Raw genomic sequence first — 19040 nt, forward strand, 5'->3', positions numbered from 1 at the left:
TTTTGGGGCAAATGATTAAAAATAATTATCATAAAAAATAATGAATTATTATTTTAAAATACATATAACAAATTATATTAATATAAAGGGATATTATTATAATAGAATTAGTTACATGGTTAAGAAGTCCAGCAAATTTCTAAGTAAGCTAAATCTAAAAGCTGATGTATATGAGCTTTACACGTTAGTTAAAATTAGAAGGTGATTCTGATAGATTAATAAATAATTCATTTTACCAAGTTAAATTACTTCCATAATTTGAAGATTGCAAACTTAATTCTAAACGAAGTTCGAGTACAATTTATAATACCAAACTGATTCCATTTTCACATTTTTAATCCAACATTTTCTCACACAATTTAACTTTTATTTTATCGTTAATATTTTATGCAATCTAATACTCTTTCAATTTTCAAAGATTCCAGCAGACCGAACCCCATTTTAATCAAACGTCTAATTTATTTCGATCATACTCGAGCTATCTCATTTTGATTTTCTCCTATGTCAGAAGGTCAAGTCCATTTCAGGGACCTATTCATTCATCTTCACTCTTCGCAGAGCTGAGGTCCCTAAGAACGGATTGCGATTCGACGCAGAGGACAGCCAAACCAGATTCCATGTCTTCCCATTTTCTCTACCTCCTCCTCTTCGTTACTTCCCTTCGTCTCTCTTCATCAGGTATGTTCAAACAGAAGGGGCTATCAGTTCTTTTTATTTTGTTTCAATCGCTTCTTATTGCTCTTTGGGTATGAATGCCGATCAGTCTCTACGTATTGTGTTTTGAGTACTTCCAATTTCTTATTCTGCATAGTTTATTGGCAGCTAAAGGGTACATTGTTTGAAGCAATTAAATGCCGTTTTGATACTTTATATTTAAATTTCACCATCGAATGCTTTGTTGTAAGTGCTTTGTTTGTTTGGACGCTGGTTTCTTTGCTTCCCCTCAAGTTCTTATTGCATATAGATAATTCGTTTTTAACCAATGGAGATACTGTTCCATCCCCACGAAGCTTATTCTATGGTTGTTCATACGACATACTCTTCTGGAGGATTCCCGAGCTGCCCTAACGATCCTATTAAGGGGCAGAAGGTTGGAAGAACATTTTTAAATGTTGCTGTTCCCATTGTTTGGTTGATAATTTCAGTAATGTCTTCTCATAAAAAAAAGAAGAAGATAATTTAGTAACATCATCCATGTAATTACTTTTTATTTTATTAACCCAATTACACAATCTGCTTACTAAACATCTCATACATGTGTAAGTATGTGAGTAGAAAGTTGCTATATAGTTATGTTAACAATGTTTTAGAAGGCCCTGGCTTAGACTTAAATGAGAAGTGGTTTCTTTATTGAAAAAGCCAGTCCCACTAGTCTTTTGCTCCAATATTCACTACTACTAGTCCTTTGGGATCAGTTAAGGTGTGCGGAACTTGCTTGGACTGAAGGCACATTTATACTAGATAATTACTTTTGCCCTCCTTCCAGTGGTTATGTTATCAGTCAGAGTTGGGGCTAAGTTGAAAGATAATAACACACATGAATGGTGGATAATTATGGGTTTAGGCAAAGTTATCCTTTCTTCTAATATAATTTTATAGCTCTCTTGAGTGGGCATTTTTATTTTTGGCTTCAAAGCATCGATGCTGACATGTTATCATTTTTGATAATGCATTCAACAGATGAACACTCGATGGAGTCGGTTCCTGATCTTCAAAATTCAATGTACCTAGCAGTTGATGGTTACCCATGCATTCGATTACTTAATCTTTCTGGTGAAATCGGCTGTTCAAGTAGGTTATTTTGCACTAGATGTTGAAAATCAATTACTTTCTCTAGTGCCAACGTAATCCTCAATGGAATATGGTGGCATCATCCATGTCTTTTTACTCTGTACCTTAGATCCTGGACGAGAAAAGGTTGTAGTTCCAATGATTAACTTCAAAGATGCTGATGAGATATTGCAACCATCTGCAGTTTTAGTTTCAATGGATGAAATCTCGAGTTTCTTTACTAGGTGGGTCTTACTTTTTTATATGTACTCCCTTGATTCCTACATATTCTTGTTTCCTTAAAAGGATTATTTTCTAGGCTTGGGTCTAAACACTTTCCAAACCTCCCAATGAAAAACTAAAGATAAGTGAAGATAAAACCTTTTTTGAAAAGGAAACAAGATTTTTCCATTAATGTAGAAAAGAGTACAAGAGAAAATGAAAACAAGACTACAAAGAGTAAACTGAGAAAAAAAAAAGAAAAAGTATATGGGTGATAAAGACAAATAAAGCAAATAAAGCGTAGAACTACAAGAAAGCACCTCAATTATAAAATGAAATCAGTTGACATGAGGAAGAAGTGAACTCAGATTGTGGGGGGGGGCATCCATCCGAAGAAAGCACCCCAGTTGTAGCAAATATATTCGGAAGGCTAACTCTTAAAAGCTTTGAAAGGGAGCATCAATGAGGAGCTTTAATCTTGATAAGCTCATAGCAATCTGGCCCTATATTTGAAGATTTGTTGATTTCGTTTCAGCCAAATGTCTAAAAGAATGGCTTTTGAAACATTGATCTATATAAGATTAGGTGTGACTGGAACAAGTGGAAAACAAAGAATTTGAAATATATTGGCATGAACATCTTCACCAAAAACATAGCTTATATCGAAAATACAGAACAAAGAAAACCAGCAAACCTTGAGAAAGAACACCGAGAGGAGATACAAACTTTATCTTCCAAAGCTGAAAAACACAAAGGGCAAAAAGGAGATAAAAGCCATATATGGAATCTTCTTTTGGAATTGGAAAAAGAGGTTTGGAGTGGAGTACTAACTAAGAAAATCAACGTCTCTTTTGGATCTCTTGTACTAAAATATTTCACTAGTTGCGGTGACATTCTGAAAAAGAATCCTCAATTGCGCTTTTCCTTGCATATTTTTGAACTGTTTCTCCAGTGGGATTATATAAATGATCTCTTCCTTCATTTTCTTCTTTGCTCATTAGAATTGGAAGAGAACTATCTACTCAGGTAGAATTCATTTACCTATTTCAGACTACAGGATGATTCTCATTTTGCAAATAACGTTGGTGGTGTTTTAATCAAACCAGGAACTGAAATGCAAAATAGTACAAAAGGTAAAATTCATTTACCTATTCGGGTTCTTTCCCCCCCTTCATTTTCTTATTTCCCGTTCTCTCTCTCTTTCTCTGTGTGTTCTTTTTTGGTTGTATTTGTGTGGTAATTTAGGCATGCACATCAATTACTGACGTGGTCATTTATTTTTGCTTGCAGGATTTTCTCCGGCCCAAAAGTTTCCACAAGCTTCATTTGCTCCTTACAAAAAGATTGACTATGAATGGAACCCAATTGTATGTTTGAATATTCTTACAGTATTCTCAGATTTTTTAGGACTGGTCAACTTTTAGAAGTTTTTTACTGCAAAAGTCTTGTTCTGTTATCATTTATAAAGCTAAGCATCGAACTGCGAATCCTTGTTTGATATCATACCAGCCATATGATAACTACGACTTATTCTCAACTTTCTTGATTAGAATCTGGTAAGAGTTTGGTCGCCCAAGCAATCATTAGGGCAGATCTGTGGTGAAATTTAGAGCTACTACTGACTTTAGGGGTTTGTCTTAACTGAGTTTGAGGTCTGAAAATATTTGGACATCAGCCGCAGTTGCATTACCTTGAAAGAATCTACTTTTGGCGCTAAATGTGCAAGAAATTTTGGCTTTTTAGAAAGCTCCTCTTTCTTTCACAAAACTTGATCGACTTGGAGAATAATTAGTTTTATTAAGTAGTGGATAAAGGTGGCAATGTCTTTGTCTCTAACAATCAAATTGAAAATGATATTGATATTGTACTCCAACTTCTTTCTCTCTCCACAATCTTTCCTCCCCAACATCCCTGCTTGACCGTACCTCCTCCTCATGATGAATCAAACTTTCAACCGTGCTGCTACCATAGATCGAGATTAACGTGAAGGGGTGGGGATAGGCCCAAACTACAGAGGAAGTAGAGTTTGTCTAACTGAATCAACAATATCTATTGGAGTATGCTCAGATGGATCATAGACTGCTTTAATTTTTTGTTAGCAGCTCCCATTAACGGGGAGTTTTTCAAGTTAAAAAGGATCAATGATCAAGTTCTGTGGATTGAGAAGATCATGAACAAAAGGGTTTATGTAGTCGAAATATATGAACTAGGATTACAATGGGGTTAACTCGCATCCTCCATTTTTCTCTTAGCCTAAGTATAGTGCAAGGCCCCCGATATTCCACACTTGTAAAAGGAAAGGTAGAAAAGGGAAGTTACATGAGGAAAATATGGGAAAGGATGAAATACATGAAGTTGGTTAGAGTGGGGGACCACGGAGGATGCTTAAAAAGGAAATGACGTGCAAGGGAAAGGAGAGATCATTTTTAGTAAAGGCTGCTGGCTCTTTTGGGGGAAAGAATCACCGGCTCTCTCGAATGTGCTGGTTTTCCATTTACCTTCTTTAGTTGTTATCACACCGTGTTTCTTTACGGATCGAGTACTTGTGTCCTTCTTGGAGTTTTGTATATTAGACTATATTTCTTACTCTGCCCATCAATACAATTACAGAGCTCTGTTGCTCTGTTTCTTCTATATTTTGTTGGGATCATACTATTTGCAGAAAAGAAGATACCTAACATACAATTTTTGTCTTGTTTAAGAAAGAGGTGAGTGGATCTCTTTTATAGAGCTTATGGCCATACACAACTTTGACTCAAAAGGAAACCATTAATGGAAAAGGTTGTGTGACTACAACAAACTTCTCCATTATCATCAATGGAAGACCAAGGGTGAAATTTAGGCAGCCCGTGACATTCACCAAGGTGACCCCCTCTCTCCATTCCCATTTATTTTAGTTGTTGATCACTTCGTTAGTATGTTGTGCTTTGCATCCTTTAAACTTGCGAGTTCATCATCTCCAATTCACAAATGTTTTAGGGTGTGACGTGACGCCTTACTTTTTTCTTCTCACGGAAGAAAATATCTCCAATCTTATTAATATGGTGAATCTCTACAAGGAAGTCTTAAGCCTTAATATGAACTGACAAAACTTAGAATTTTTGGGAATTAACAGTGAAGAGTCCCATTTGCTTTCTTAGCTAATTGGTGCATAAAATTGGAAGTTGATCGAACACCTATTTGTGGTCTCCCTCCATGGAAATCCGTGGAGTGAAGGTTGCATAATTGGAGCCAAACTCATATTTCAGGAGGAAGACTATCCCTCATTAGAGCTACCTTGGTTAATCTACCCATATACTATCTTTTCCTTTCCAAGATCCCTAAGGGCCCATTTGTTTCCTAGGTTTTCTCATGGGATTTCAGACAGACATTTAATATCCTTGTTTGTTTCACAAAATTTCACTTTCTAAAATCCAGGGTATTATTATCCATAAAATTTTAGAACCTATATGATGTGGGTTTTTCAATACCCTCCATAATTGTGGGAATTTTATGCTTGGGAGATGAACAGTAAAAATATAGCATAGTTTATTTTAATTATTTAATCAATTAAAATAAAAATAAATGGCTTTTATATTAAACATAATTAAATGATTTAAATTAATTACTAAAAATAATTAAATTAAGGGAAAATTGCACAAACCACCCCTAAACTATTGGGTTTGTTGATGTTCAATTAAATATGGGGAAACTTGTCAATCCACAAATCTATTAAAAAAAAAAAAACTTATCGCGCTTACACCAAAATGATCCAAGGCTTGAAAATTGTTAGACACACAACGCTTAATGGAAAAGTTCCTAGTTCGTCGGAGTTGAGATACCAAAAAAAAAAAAAACTATTTTTCTTTTCTTTTAGGCGAGATCTAGAAGGTTGTTAGACGCAAGGTTGTCACTTGTAAGTAAACTATTTCATGATTTTGGCCTTATGCATTTGAGATTCTTTTTTTTTAAAAATTATATTTTTTAAATGAAAATGAAATCACTTCCTTCAAGACTTATGCATTTCAAACTTTTTCGTCCTTCTTTGTTTTGTTCCTTCTCACTCTTTTTCAAACTCTCTCCATCTTCGATACCATGCCGGAGCCGTTTCTGGCCCACCCCATCCGCCATTTGAAGCTGCTACAATAGTGTTACTCTTGCTGCCCTTTCAACGATCCAAGACTACCGGTGGTAAGAGGTCTTGGAGGTTCTTTTCTGCATAAACTTTTTTTTTTTTGGTTTAATAGATTTGGAAATTGACAAGTTTGTCCATATTTAATTGAACATCAAATAACACATGGGCTTGATTGCAACACTTAATAAACTATAGGGGTTTATTGATCGAATTAATAGTTTAAGGGTATAATTGTACAAACCCAATAGTTTAGGGGTGTTTTGTGCAATTTTCCCCTAAATTAAGGGATGTTTTTAAATATTGGAAAATGAGCTAACTTATTTACAAATATAGCAAAATATCACTGTCTATTAGTGATAAACAGTGACCTTTTTCTATATTTGTAAATATTTCCAATAGTTTTTCCATTTAAAACAATTACTCTTAAATAATATAAATTAATTAGAATATTGATAATTTATAATAATAGTTTTTATTAAATAGTTAAGATAGCATTGGTGGATTGAATTGATGACTGCATTAATTGGTCTCTTGCATTTAATTTAGTAATTATTTGATTTTTGGTTTTTGTTGGTGGACTAAACACAAACATTTGACTTCCAGATATTAATTTCCTGCATATCCAGACACATACATTAAATCCTAGATATTTAATATCTATACTCATGAAACAATATTTTGATCCAAACGGGTCCTAAGAAAGCTACCTCCTCCATCAAGAAAATCCATTGCAGTTTCTGTTGGGATAAAATCAAAGAAAAAGTGAAGAAACCTCTCTTACAAGTGGTATGGGAATCTTGGATTTGCATCATTTTTCTTTTGAAAGGAAATATAACTTTTCAATATAATGAAAAGAGACTTAATGTAATCCTAGATTTGCATCATAGAAATATGGCTTGCTTGAAGGAATCTACTTAGTGCTCTCTTTCCAAATTTGGGGGTTTATCTATTCAAGATATTTGCCTTACTTGGAAATGTTTAATTTTGTATTAGTAGCTCTTTATTATATTTTTATGCTCGTCTTTTTCAATCTGTTTTGGAGTTTGTATCTTTGGAGCATCAATCTCTTTTCATTATATAAATGAAAAATTTGTTAAAAAAAAAACTAGATGGACATGGAAATTCCACATACAAAGAAATCTCTTTGGCGGAAAGCGATCATGGTGAAATTTCACCCTTTTTTGGAAAAAGGAAACAAAGATTTTCATTGATGAAATGAAAAGAGTCTAATGCTCAAAGTGCAATAAAACAAAATAAGCAAAATAAAACAAATACAACCAAATGTAGCCCATAACTGGACTAAGCCAGAAAGATAAAGCAAATACAATTAAAAACAACCCATAACGTAACAACTTGGCTCTTGAACGGAAACTATAGAATCTAAAATTATGTGAACAAACAACCATGTGATGAGGGCAAATATTAGGAGACAAACCAACAGAGAGAAAGCCAACTCCTACTTTGACAATTCCGATAAGCAATCCAACTCATAAAACTGAAACCATGTAAGGAGCCCAACTTGACTTAGTGCATTTGGAGAAACTCAATGCCTTATAAACCAAAATAACCATTGATGTATGAAATTTACAAGAGAAGGGCTATAGCCCAAACCAAAGGAGTTACAAAAAAATTCCAATTGGTCAAACGAGAGGAGAGATTATAAGAGCTACAGAAAAACATACATTTGCACCAAGACATACCAAAATAGATACAATGTTAAAAAAGGCTATCAAACGTGCTTCTCTTTTCATTGAAGAGGCATTTGTTTCTCTCTTTTCAAGAGATCCATCGGAAAGCACGGACAAGATGCATTCACATGATCCTCTTTCCATTGCTGAAGCTGAAAGGGTGAGCATTGAAAATGTATGCGGGAATGCTAATAAGCTCGTTGGGAGGAGCAGTGTCCACCCGAAGGAAAGGCTTAGTTCCATCCAAAATCTTTCAGCAAAAAGACAATTGATGAATAGGTGACTTGAATTCTCATGGGTGGCTTTGCAAATCGTGCAACATTGTGGGGAAAGAGCCATGTGAGGAAAACATTGTCGAACTTTCCTCTCTATGAATCTTTCCCGAGATTGTTTCCGCTCTCATTAAAGGATGCCTCTGTTTAAGATCATTGTAACATCAAGGAAATTGTAGAATAGGTTGATCTAAATCTCATTCTCTCTATTGTCCGACTTAATACCAACAAGGATGAATGGCCTCCGCTTTGGTGGCTCGTGAGATTTGGGATTTTCACCCCAAAATCATTAATCATTGCTCTTTCATCTATACCTCAAGGGATCCTCCAGACTTATACAAGCTGATTTTGGAAGGGGCTCTTTTCTAAAGAAGAATAAATTCTTTCATGGGATCAACCTAAATTGAATCAACACAATGGAAAAAAGTTGATAAAGACCACTCTTGAAGCCAACCTGTGCGTAGCTCAATTGGTTTAGGCGTATACTTCCGACCAAAATGTCAGAGGTTCGAATCAACACCCCTGGATTAGTCTCTCCTCAAATTGCTTAAAGACACTTTGATTATGAGACTTAAGTCCATCTCTTCATACATGGCCTTTTCTAAGGATTTGGGTACACTTCCAAATAATCTCTAATTGGTTTTTTCACGCCCGCATTTGACCTAAAGGATGGTTGCCCACTCTTTTCAAACTATCCCTTCTAAGAGACGAAATAGGCGCGTTGGGTCAATATCAACATGGTTTTCTTTGCATTATTTGGAATGAAAGGAACAACAAACTTTTTTCATGACAAAGATAGTACTACTAAAGCTTTGATGGACATTGACAACATTCTTTTTCTAGCTTTATATTGGTGTAAACATGTCTCTTTTAACAATTATGGTTTAAGTACTTTAATATTCAATTGGAGAAGTGTTTTGTAACTTCATTTGGGTGTGATGTCCAGGTGTGCCTGTTGATCCTTGTATTCAAACTTACTTTGTCTCATTGTAATTCGAGCAATAGTTTCTTTTCATTTCATCAATGAAAATTTTTGTTTACGTTTAAAAACAACCTTCATTTGGGTGCTATGAATGATTCCTTCTAATATAAATTGGGTCTCAATCCATTCTACTTTTGAGTATCGATCTAAATTTTCTTTGTAATAGGTAGAAATATGAACATGGCTTTGCTGGCAAGGTGGGGTTGGGGATTTATCTTCGAGGAGGAAGCTTTATGGCGCAAAGTGACGGAGAATGTTCATGGAAGTGGTTCTCACAATTGGCATATTTTGTGTAATTACGGAACAAGTCTTCTTAGTCTATGGATCAACATTTCTTGAGCTTGGCTACAAGTAGAATATCTTGCTTCTTCTTTGAGTTCTCTCTTCCCAAGTTTACAGAGAATTGCTTCTAATCCCAAAGATTCTGTCTTTAATCATTGGGATCCAGTTACTCAATCATGGACAGTCACATTAGAAGATCTTTGAAGGAAGACGAAGCGTTGGAGTTTCAACGGTTATTGGCATCTTTAGAGGGCCAAAGGGTGGTTGATTAGAAATGATTCTAGAAGTTGGAAATTGGATTTGTTAGGTTCATTTTCAGTTAATTCTCTTTTCAAGCATTTGATGGGATCTCGTCCCTTTTTTTTAGTAAATGAAAAACACAACTTTCATTGAGGAAAAAAATGAAAGAATACACGGGTAAAAAACCAAACCTACAAAAATGGTCTCCCGCTATAAGAAGGGATTCCAACTATACAAGATAGCACCAATCGAATAATTACAAAAGGTTTTCGAAATCGAAGCCCATAAAGAAACATGGTATCTAACAAGGTACCAAATATCCTTACGATTCCTTTCCATTCCCCTAAACATCCTATTGTTCCGCTCACCCCACAAGACCCAAAGGATCGCACACACATCCATAGAAAACGGCCCTTCTCTCCAAACAGCAGATTGAGAAGGAATTCCTCGATCATAGTACTAGCATCACTGCGACGAACATGCATCAAATCAAACGTCTGGAAGAATCCCAAATACTACTTGAAAACTCTTAGCGCTAGAGAATATGGTCCAGATCATCCTCTGCCTTCCGACAAAGAAGACAACAAAAAGGCCCAACAAACGAAGACAACTTCCTCGCAGGCCGATCCATCGTGTTAGCACGACCGTGAAGAACTTGCTAGGTAGAACTTCACCTTCCTAGGAATCTTCATCCTCTAAAGCACAGAAACAACCGGCACGCCTAAGGGAGATGGTCAACTAGACACTAAAAGAAATACTTGCACGAGAATCCTTTCGAAGGATTAGGGCCCAAAAGCTAACATCCTTTCTCTCTTGTTTAAAGAGGTGGCTCTTGAGTAAAGAAAGAAGAGCAACCAACTCCATTGCTTCCCAACTGGAGAGATCGCTGGAACCCGAAAGCAAAGGAACAAGAACTCCTGGACCATTCCAAAAAATCGACAACAAAGTGATTTTTGAGGAATGACAAATGATAAAGACGAGGGAACAAAGCACAAAGAGGTCTATCACCCACCCAACGATCCTCCCATGAATAACAAGCTGTGTAGCTTTGTGGATATCAATCTGTCCAAAGGGAGTTAACACTATTATTTGGGTTATGATTTCTGGGGTGCTGAATTGCTCAAATACTCTTCAAAGGGCTTCCAAGTAATTCACTCTCGCCCTCAATTTTCCCTCTTAGTTCGGCAGATAATGAAGATTCTCTACATCTAGTCTTTGGTTGTTGTTACTACATAGAATGTTGGAGGAAGCTTAATCTTTGTTTAATCTTCAATGGGTCTTGATCGATGATTTCAAGTCCAACGTCATCTAGCTTTTATTGGGCCCTTCATTAAAAGCTCAGCCTCAAATTTTGTGGGCTAACACGGTTAAAGCTATTCTTTCTGAAATTTGGTTTGAGAGGAATGGGCACCTTTCAAGATGAATCACTTCCTTGGTTTGATCGTTATGAGATTGCACGAGCCAAGGTTTCTACATGGTGCTCTCTTTCCAAACATTTTGCAAATTATTCAATTCAAGCTATTTGTCTAAACTTGAATGCTTTTATCGTTTCTTCTAATATTTGAATCTTTGTTTAGTCTTGTATTACTTGCTTTATATCGGTAAGTTTGAGTTTTATGTTTTGTTTCCTCTTCTGTACTTTTAGCATTAGCCTCATTTCATTAATTCAATGAGAAGTCTTGTTTCTATTTCAAAAAAAAAAAAACCAAAAAAACAAAATCATTGGCTTTCATTTCTTATTTGGCTCAACAATCTATAGCATCTAAAAGTTTGCACTTGCAGGGATCTGGAATTATGTGGAATCAATATAACTTTCCTGTTTTCTTAATATCTGAGAGCAGCATTTCGTCTATACAGGAAGTAATTTATGATTCCTTTCAACTGTAAGATGTTTCATTTACTATCTGAAAGTTTGGCTCAGTTGCTATATGCTTCTCTCTGGAAATCAAATTTTTATTTTGATTTTTCTGATGGTAGCCGTAGCCATTTGACGTTCTTTAATAATGTACAGTTCTTCTTTGTCATTAGAATAAGATCATGACGTGCTTTTACTGTTAATAAATGGTTACGGAGAACCTACTTTTACAGATCATGATTTTATGTTTCTTTGTGGCCTTCGGTATGATGCTTTTTAGTAATTATTTTCTTAGTTTTATTTTGCTTGATTGGGGGGGGAAGGCCTTTCTTTTAGGTAGCCTCCTCTTTTTTGTATGCATTTACATTCTTTCATTTTTTCTGAAAGTGTGGTGTTATTCATCACAAAACTGAAATACAATTTGTAAACGCCGCCAAATAACAACAAACCAAAGCAGAAAAGTAGAAATGTTTTTGAACCAGTGCATGTGACTTAGGGTTGAAATTTATTGATGTTTTGCAATTATGTTTGCATACTGAATTAAAAGAGGACAGCTTTAGTTTATATTTTTTTGAAGCTACAGGACTTGCGTTAGTATGTATAATCAAGGACAGCATTTTTGACATATGGTTGATGTTTCTTATGTAATTTACCATAAGCTCGATCCATTTAAGTGCTTTCATGCTTAATAGATAATTATGTGAATAACGATGATTAAAATAATTTATTCTGTTGCATAATCTTACCACTTGATGCAGGCTGCTTCAAAAAATGTGAAGAATAAGAAAGATTACATATCTAATGTTGCTGAATTTGATCTGGTGATGCAGGTACTTAGTTTCTGGTGTTACATTATGATTACATTTCAGTGATTTCACATCTTAAATGGTTATTTAATCACAGTTTGCGAGGTCTGTATAATTGATATATATATATATTTTCCTTCTTCTCTTTCCCCTAGACAACCAAGGCTGGAACTCATAATTCAATGTCTTGTTTGAAAGAAGTAACATGCCTTCCGTTAGGTGGATACAGGTTAAGTTATATATATATACACACACATATATATTTTGTCTCCACATAGTTTTACAATCTCACCGTGTTTATTTTATTAAAAGCGATAAGTATATTACAGTGTCTGGTCATCACTTCCTCCAATCAATACCTCTTCCTCTGATCAGTCTAAGCCGGTCATTCTCACAGTGGCTTCAATGGATTCTGCCTCTTTCTTCCGTGATAAAAGCATTGGTGCAGACTCCCCCATCTCTGTATGATTTATTTTGAACAAGCATATCAGTCAAAAACCTTACCATGTTTGTTCTGCTACCCGTTAAAGTTGTTTTTGATACATTTTAGGGCCTGATTGCGTTGCTGGCTGCAGTTGATGCACTTTCCCATGTGGATGGATTTGATGATCTTCATAAACAGGTTCTTATTGAAACTTCCTTTTTCTTCTTGTTTTCTTTTTTTCTTTTTTTCTTTTTTTGGATAAGTTCTTATTGAAGCTGTTTTCTTTGTATCTAATTGCACTGTCTTTATATTAAGAGTAAGAGCTTACTAGCTCAAATGGAAATATTCTATAATTTTTCCATCTACATAGCTGCATTTTGGACTTATTTAACCTTAATCCTTGCCCTTTAATAGAGGATCTAAGCCTAAGTTACGACCTGTCTAAATTACTATGGAAATTGAAAAAAAAAAATTATTTTCTTGTTTGGACCATGTTTCTTTGTAATATATATATATATTGATGAGATTCATAAAAACACCCTGCAAATATCTCAATTTGTATTTCGTGTTTGATCTAGGAACAACGGAAAAACAATGATCACATCTTTAATAATGAAAGTCATGTTTTTTATAATAAGAAAGGGCCACATCTTTGTATGTTTACTTAATCATTGGTGTCTTTGATAGTGAAAATTATATTTCTTATAAGAAAAAGGTCACGTCTTTGTATTGGTGCATGTTTCCTTAGATCATTGGTGTCAACCTTGTATGTGTGTGTAATGGTCACTTTTTTTTTTTTTTTTTTAATGAAAGTTATGTTTCTATTTGGAAAAACCTTTTATGTACGTGTTGCATGACTTGGGGGGTTATTTCCAAGTAGTTCGATGATGGTGGGTTGGGGATAAGAAATCTAGCATTTAAGGGGCCGTTTGATATAAGGTATTGAAGATACTTAGAAATAAATGATGCCTGAGAATATAAGATATTTGGAAATCAAAGACGACTGTGTTTGGTTGTGCATGGGAAATGCTATCAGAATTTGATTAACATAAATTATGTTTGTATTTAATTTATAAAATTAAGTAGGATAATTTTGTATAATCTTAATAGATTAATTAATTAAACAATAAACATCATTTAATATATTGATAAAAATTGAATAAATTAAAATTAAAATTAGGCTAAATTATGCAAAATACCCCTAAACTTTGTACCTTGGGTAAAAAATATCCTTAAACTTCCAAAATGAATTAAAAATATCCTTATCTTAGTTTTAGATGAAAACCATCATTGTTTTGTGTCGAAAATACCATGAACTTTCAAAAGTTTTAAAATAACCTTAAATTTTAAAAAATTGGTTCAAAACCCTTATTGTCATATGAATAGAAACTGTTAATACCGTCTCACTTCTCTATTTTTTTCTCCCATGTCTTCTTCAATACCCTCTCACTCCCTTTTTTGTTAATTGTTTTACATTTGTTTATTTAAAATAAATAAATAAAAAAAAATTGCACACTTCAATAAAGGTATATAGACTATAATAAGAAGAAAGAGAATAATGGAAGCACCGATGGATTTTAGGACTTAAATGTTTTAACAAAATTGTATGTTAGTAGTTGAGTGTGTGTTTATAACCAAATACATTTTTTTATTTGACTATTTATCGTTTTGGTATGTTTTAAGTGGAGATTTTGATTTTGGAATTTTGTGAGATTTTGCGGGATTTCATATTTTAACTTAAAATTTTGGTTGTTGAGAAAATTGGTGTAAGAATTGGAAAAACAGGAGAAAATGAGAAGGTCTATATGAAAATATGAAGATATCACTATAATTTGTTTTAAAATTGGTTTTTTTCGAACTCAAGAAAACTTTAACCAAATTGATCACCATACTATTGTAGAATCATTTAAAACTTTTTTTGGGGAAATTTTGGAGTTATGTTTGCAACGAGCCAGGATATTAACGGTTTTTGTTGATATATTGAGAGTATTTTTGACACATTTGAAAGTTCATGGGTATCTTTTAAACAAAACTTTAACGATTTCCATCCAAAACTAACGACAAGGGTATTTTTGAATTTTTTTTAAGATACAAGGGTATTTTTGAAACTTTTGAAAGTTGTAGTTCAAGGGCATTTTTTATAATTTAACCCTAAAAGTAACCAATTAATATTTAATGAATGTCATATTATTATAATTAAGGCTTAATCATTTTTATAATTAATTAAGTTCAACATTCGTAATTTTAATTTTAATTAAATAATATAAAAAAATATATTTTAATAAACAATGTGTAAAAAGTGAAGAAATGAGATAAAACCATGATATGTTAATAATAAATATAGGAGCTGTTTCTAAATATAGGTAAATGAACCAAAATATTTACAAATAATAACAATATATCATAGTCTATCTGTGATAGACCGTGATAAATAGCGATAGACTATTATTTGTGTCTATCATGACACAGATAGTAGTCTATCGCTGTCTATCGTAAATAGACTGTGATATTTTGCCATTAGTTGTAAATATTTTTAATAGTTTTGTCATTTAAAATAATTTTCCTAACTATAAATGGTGTGTTTGGAGCAAGGACTATCTTAAGATTATAATAACCACCTCTTAATACAGTAAATACTATTTTGTATTCTCCAATTAGCTATAGTCAAAACTATTTCAAAACCCCTATTTGCTACCGTATTTACTATTTGCTACAATTTTTACTAATTTAGATTCATTATTTTTTTTTATTTTTTGCTACAATGTTTACTATTTTCGTCTCAAACTAAAATAGTTTACACCTTAAACACATACTATTATGACCCCAACTAAAAAAATCTCCACCCAAAATACACATTATTATAATTCAACTATAATAACCTAGGACTATAATAACCAACTCTTTGCCTCACGCCCCCAAAGTAATAAAAATTAAGGACAATTGTTTTAAATGACAAAACTGCTAAAAATATTTTCGAATGTAGCAAAATGTCACTGTCTAGCAGTGATCGACAATGATAGACACCGATAGGTGACATTTGCTATATTTGTAAATACGTTGACTCATTTTACTATATTTGAAAACAATCCAAAAATTAGTCACAATAAATAATTAACTGAATATAAATTATCAACGATGATTATATGTTCATAACGAAGGATCAAATTAAAATTAGTCTCTATGAATAATTGTTTGATTATAAAAAAAACAATAAGTAATCAATTCTTATTATTAAAAAAATGAATTTTTGTACTGACTAAATTTAGTTAATCATAGTTTATTAATTAAATATATTTAAGATATTGTTAGTTAATTAATTAATAATTTATGTAATTACGTAATTGCATTCATTTAATAAATTTTTATTGTAAAAATAAGTTAGGCAAATATTTTACCAGGTTATTATTGATTTGTTAAACAAATATTTATATTAATTTTGTTAAATTAATATTAATTTAAATGATTAATTATTTAACTATATTCAAAATGATATTAGATATAAAATGAAAAACAAAAGAAGAGTGAAAAGAGAGCCTACAATTTTGGAAGGGAAAAGAAAACCCTTGTATGTGGGAAATGAGGATGTTGGGAATAATTTATTGAGGCCATTTGATTAGAGGTTTTTCTGCATGCAAATTGATACAGACATCCAAATCCCATGTTTGTTTCACAATTTTCAACTAATTGCTTGGGAATAAATTACTCTCAGCATCCTCATTCCCCATAGACAAGGGTTTTCTATTCTCTTCCAAAACTGTGAGTTTTCTCTTTTCCCCTCTCCATCTGTTTTTCATTTTATATATAATTTCATTTGAAATATAATTATTAACTTAATAATATTAATTTAACAAAATCAATATAAATATTTATTTTAATAAATCAATAAAAACCTATTAAAATATTTACTCAACTTACTTTTACAATAAAAATTTATTAAATAATGCAATTATTTTTTTACATAAATTGTTAATTAATTAGTTAACAATATCTTAAATATATTTAATTAGTAAACTAAGATTAGTTAACTTTAGTTAGTACAATAATTTATTTTTTATTGATAATAATTTATTATTTTATTTTTTTTAATAATCAATCAATTAGTTATTGAGATTAATTTTAAGGGGGATTTTCAAAAATAGAAAAATAAGGGAAACTATTTACATAAAATAGCGAAGTTTAATCTTCTTTGATAGAGACTGGTAGAAGTCTATCAATGTCTATAAGTGATAGAAACTGATAGAAGTTTATCATTGATATTATGTGATAGATGCTGATAGAAGTCTATCAGTCTTTATCAGTGTTTTTTTTTGCTATTTTTGTAAATAATTTGACATTTTTTCTATCTGTGAAATTTTTCCTAATTTTAATTTGATCATTTTTTATGAACATATAACCATTATTGCTCATTTATAATTAGTTAATTATCTATTGTGATTAATTTATATTACTTCATTCATTATTAACATATCATATTTATAGAACTTCTTTTTAGTATTCTTTATTAATATATCATATTTTTATCTCATTTTTTTAGAAAAATTATTTTAAATGACAAAACTGCTAAGAATATTTATAACTAATAGCAAAATATTAGTCTATCTATGATAGACTGTGATGGACACAAATATAAGTCTTCAAAATATCACAGTCATTCTGGGGAATGGGTCATCAAACTTTATCCAAATGTTTATAAAATCTAAACTTTTTTTTTTGGGGAACCTTACTCTGGTCAGACGTGTCTTGTGATACATTTGGACACATGGTGGACATGTTTCCAACAAACAAAAAACGTGGTTGCTTTCATTATTATTGTTTCATAAATATTAATATTAGACATGTGGATATGTGCCTATACGAAATGAGAAGTTCTAGAAAAACTCATGGCTGATGGCATTTTTGTACAAGGAATATTTGATTTCGTGGCGTGAAGGATCTCTCTCTCTCTCTCTTGGGGTGATCCCTTCTTTAGTGGAGGGCCAGAGGCTATGATTTTCCTAATGGTTCTTATAGGCATCTATCTAACTGGATTGTTTTTTGGTTCACATTGGATACATGCATGTCGGTCGAAGAAGAATAGAAAACTGACCTCCCCCTTGAAACTGAACTGATAGCTGTATCTATCAAACTAAACCAACTTTAACCATGGGGGGGGATGGGGGATGGGGATTTATAGACTTAGGTTAATGCCACTTATTAGACTTAGTGGGGAGCTTGTTGATGTGTGGGATATAATCGTCCTAAGCCCGTATGCAGATGGTCTATAATTTGTTTCCTTTTCTATTTGGCTTCATTCAGATTGATTACATGGAGCATGGTGCTTTACATCTTGTCTGTATCATTTGCTTTTCCCCGTTCTTATCTTGCTAATTCTTGCTTATACAGCTTGTTTTTGTTGTCTTCACTGGAGAGTCCTGGGGCTATCTTGGTAGTAGGAGATTTTTGCTTGAACTTGATTTACAGTCTGATGCTGTCAGCGGCCTTAACAATAGGTTAATTGATTCGGTATACTACTGAACCTGTAAATTAGTGCTCTGAATTTTAGTTTTCTTATACTCATTATTCTTTGACAATGTAGAATTACACTTGTCTCCAAGGGAAGAACTCCATTTTCTACTTTTCTTGCTTGAGTGTCTTCCTAGTACATTATCACTGGAAAAATGCATTATGGATGAAAATAATCATCCAAATCCTTTGGCTGCTAATTTGTAACAGTCAAAGGATGATTTTCCCCTTCTCGTGTGTAGTTGGGTTCTGTTCATATCGCATGTATGTGGTTTAATATTTGTACACAATTCTGGTAAGTTTTTGGCGGGGATGTTTATCTTTGAATCTTTTCTCTTTATTTTTAAAATTTTGTTTCCGTAATTTGTTCTTTTCAATTGGGAAGGTACATGTATCCTTAAATTTTTTTCAAACCGTTCTTAGCCAGGGTCCTACGTATTTCTTGTCAGCTTTCAGGACTCAAGTTTTTGTTAGTAGTCTTAAATCACTGATTGATCTAAAAGTTTAAGCTAATAGGTGAAGGTAAATTTAATTATAATATCTAACACTCCCCTTCACTTGTGGGCTTGAAATATGAAGAAGGCCCAACAAGTGGAAATGAATATTAATTGGGGAGGAAAGAACGTTGCAGAGATTTGAACACAGGACATCTTGAACCAACCTGCTCTGATACAATTTTAAATCATCGATTGACCCAAAAGTTTAAGCTAATGGGTGAAGGTAAATTTAGTTATAATATCTGACAAATAGAAACCTTGAGAAGATTATGAGAGATTTCCTATGGAAACCCTTCCTAGGGGGCCACACTATGATGAAACATTGTGTCTAAGTTGAGTATTTAGAGAGCGTTTGGCCATTGGGAATTTGAGACTTCGGAATGGCG

The 19040-nt window shown here is 33.0% G+C and overlaps 1 protein-coding gene across 1 annotated transcript in view; it reads left to right on the forward strand.

The window, feature by feature from the left end:
* The first annotated feature begins 453 nt into the window (after positions 1–453).
* LOC120084222 (nicastrin) overlaps positions 454–19040 on the forward strand; it is a 29865-nt gene continuing 11278 nt past the window's right edge. Inside the window, exons 1-11 of the mRNA XM_039040129.1 lie at positions 454–678; positions 1681–1791; positions 1901–2015; positions 3043–3125; positions 3283–3359; positions 11353–11430; positions 12184–12255; positions 12387–12460; positions 12561–12693; positions 12782–12853; positions 18038–18157. Coding sequence (XP_038896057.1) covers positions 618–678; positions 1681–1791; positions 1901–2015; positions 3043–3125; positions 3283–3359; positions 11353–11430; positions 12184–12255; positions 12387–12460; positions 12561–12693; positions 12782–12853; positions 18038–18157 — 996 coding nt within the window. The 5' untranslated portion in view covers positions 454–617. The remainder of the gene's footprint in view (positions 679–1680; positions 1792–1900; positions 2016–3042; positions 3126–3282; positions 3360–11352; positions 11431–12183; positions 12256–12386; positions 12461–12560; positions 12694–12781; positions 12854–18037; positions 18158–19040) is intronic.

This window comes from Benincasa hispida, chromosome 1 (genome assembly GCF_009727055.1).
Source record: "Benincasa hispida cultivar B227 chromosome 1, ASM972705v1, whole genome shotgun sequence".
In the NCBI taxonomy this organism is placed as follows: Eukaryota; Viridiplantae; Streptophyta; class Magnoliopsida; order Cucurbitales; family Cucurbitaceae; genus Benincasa; species Benincasa hispida.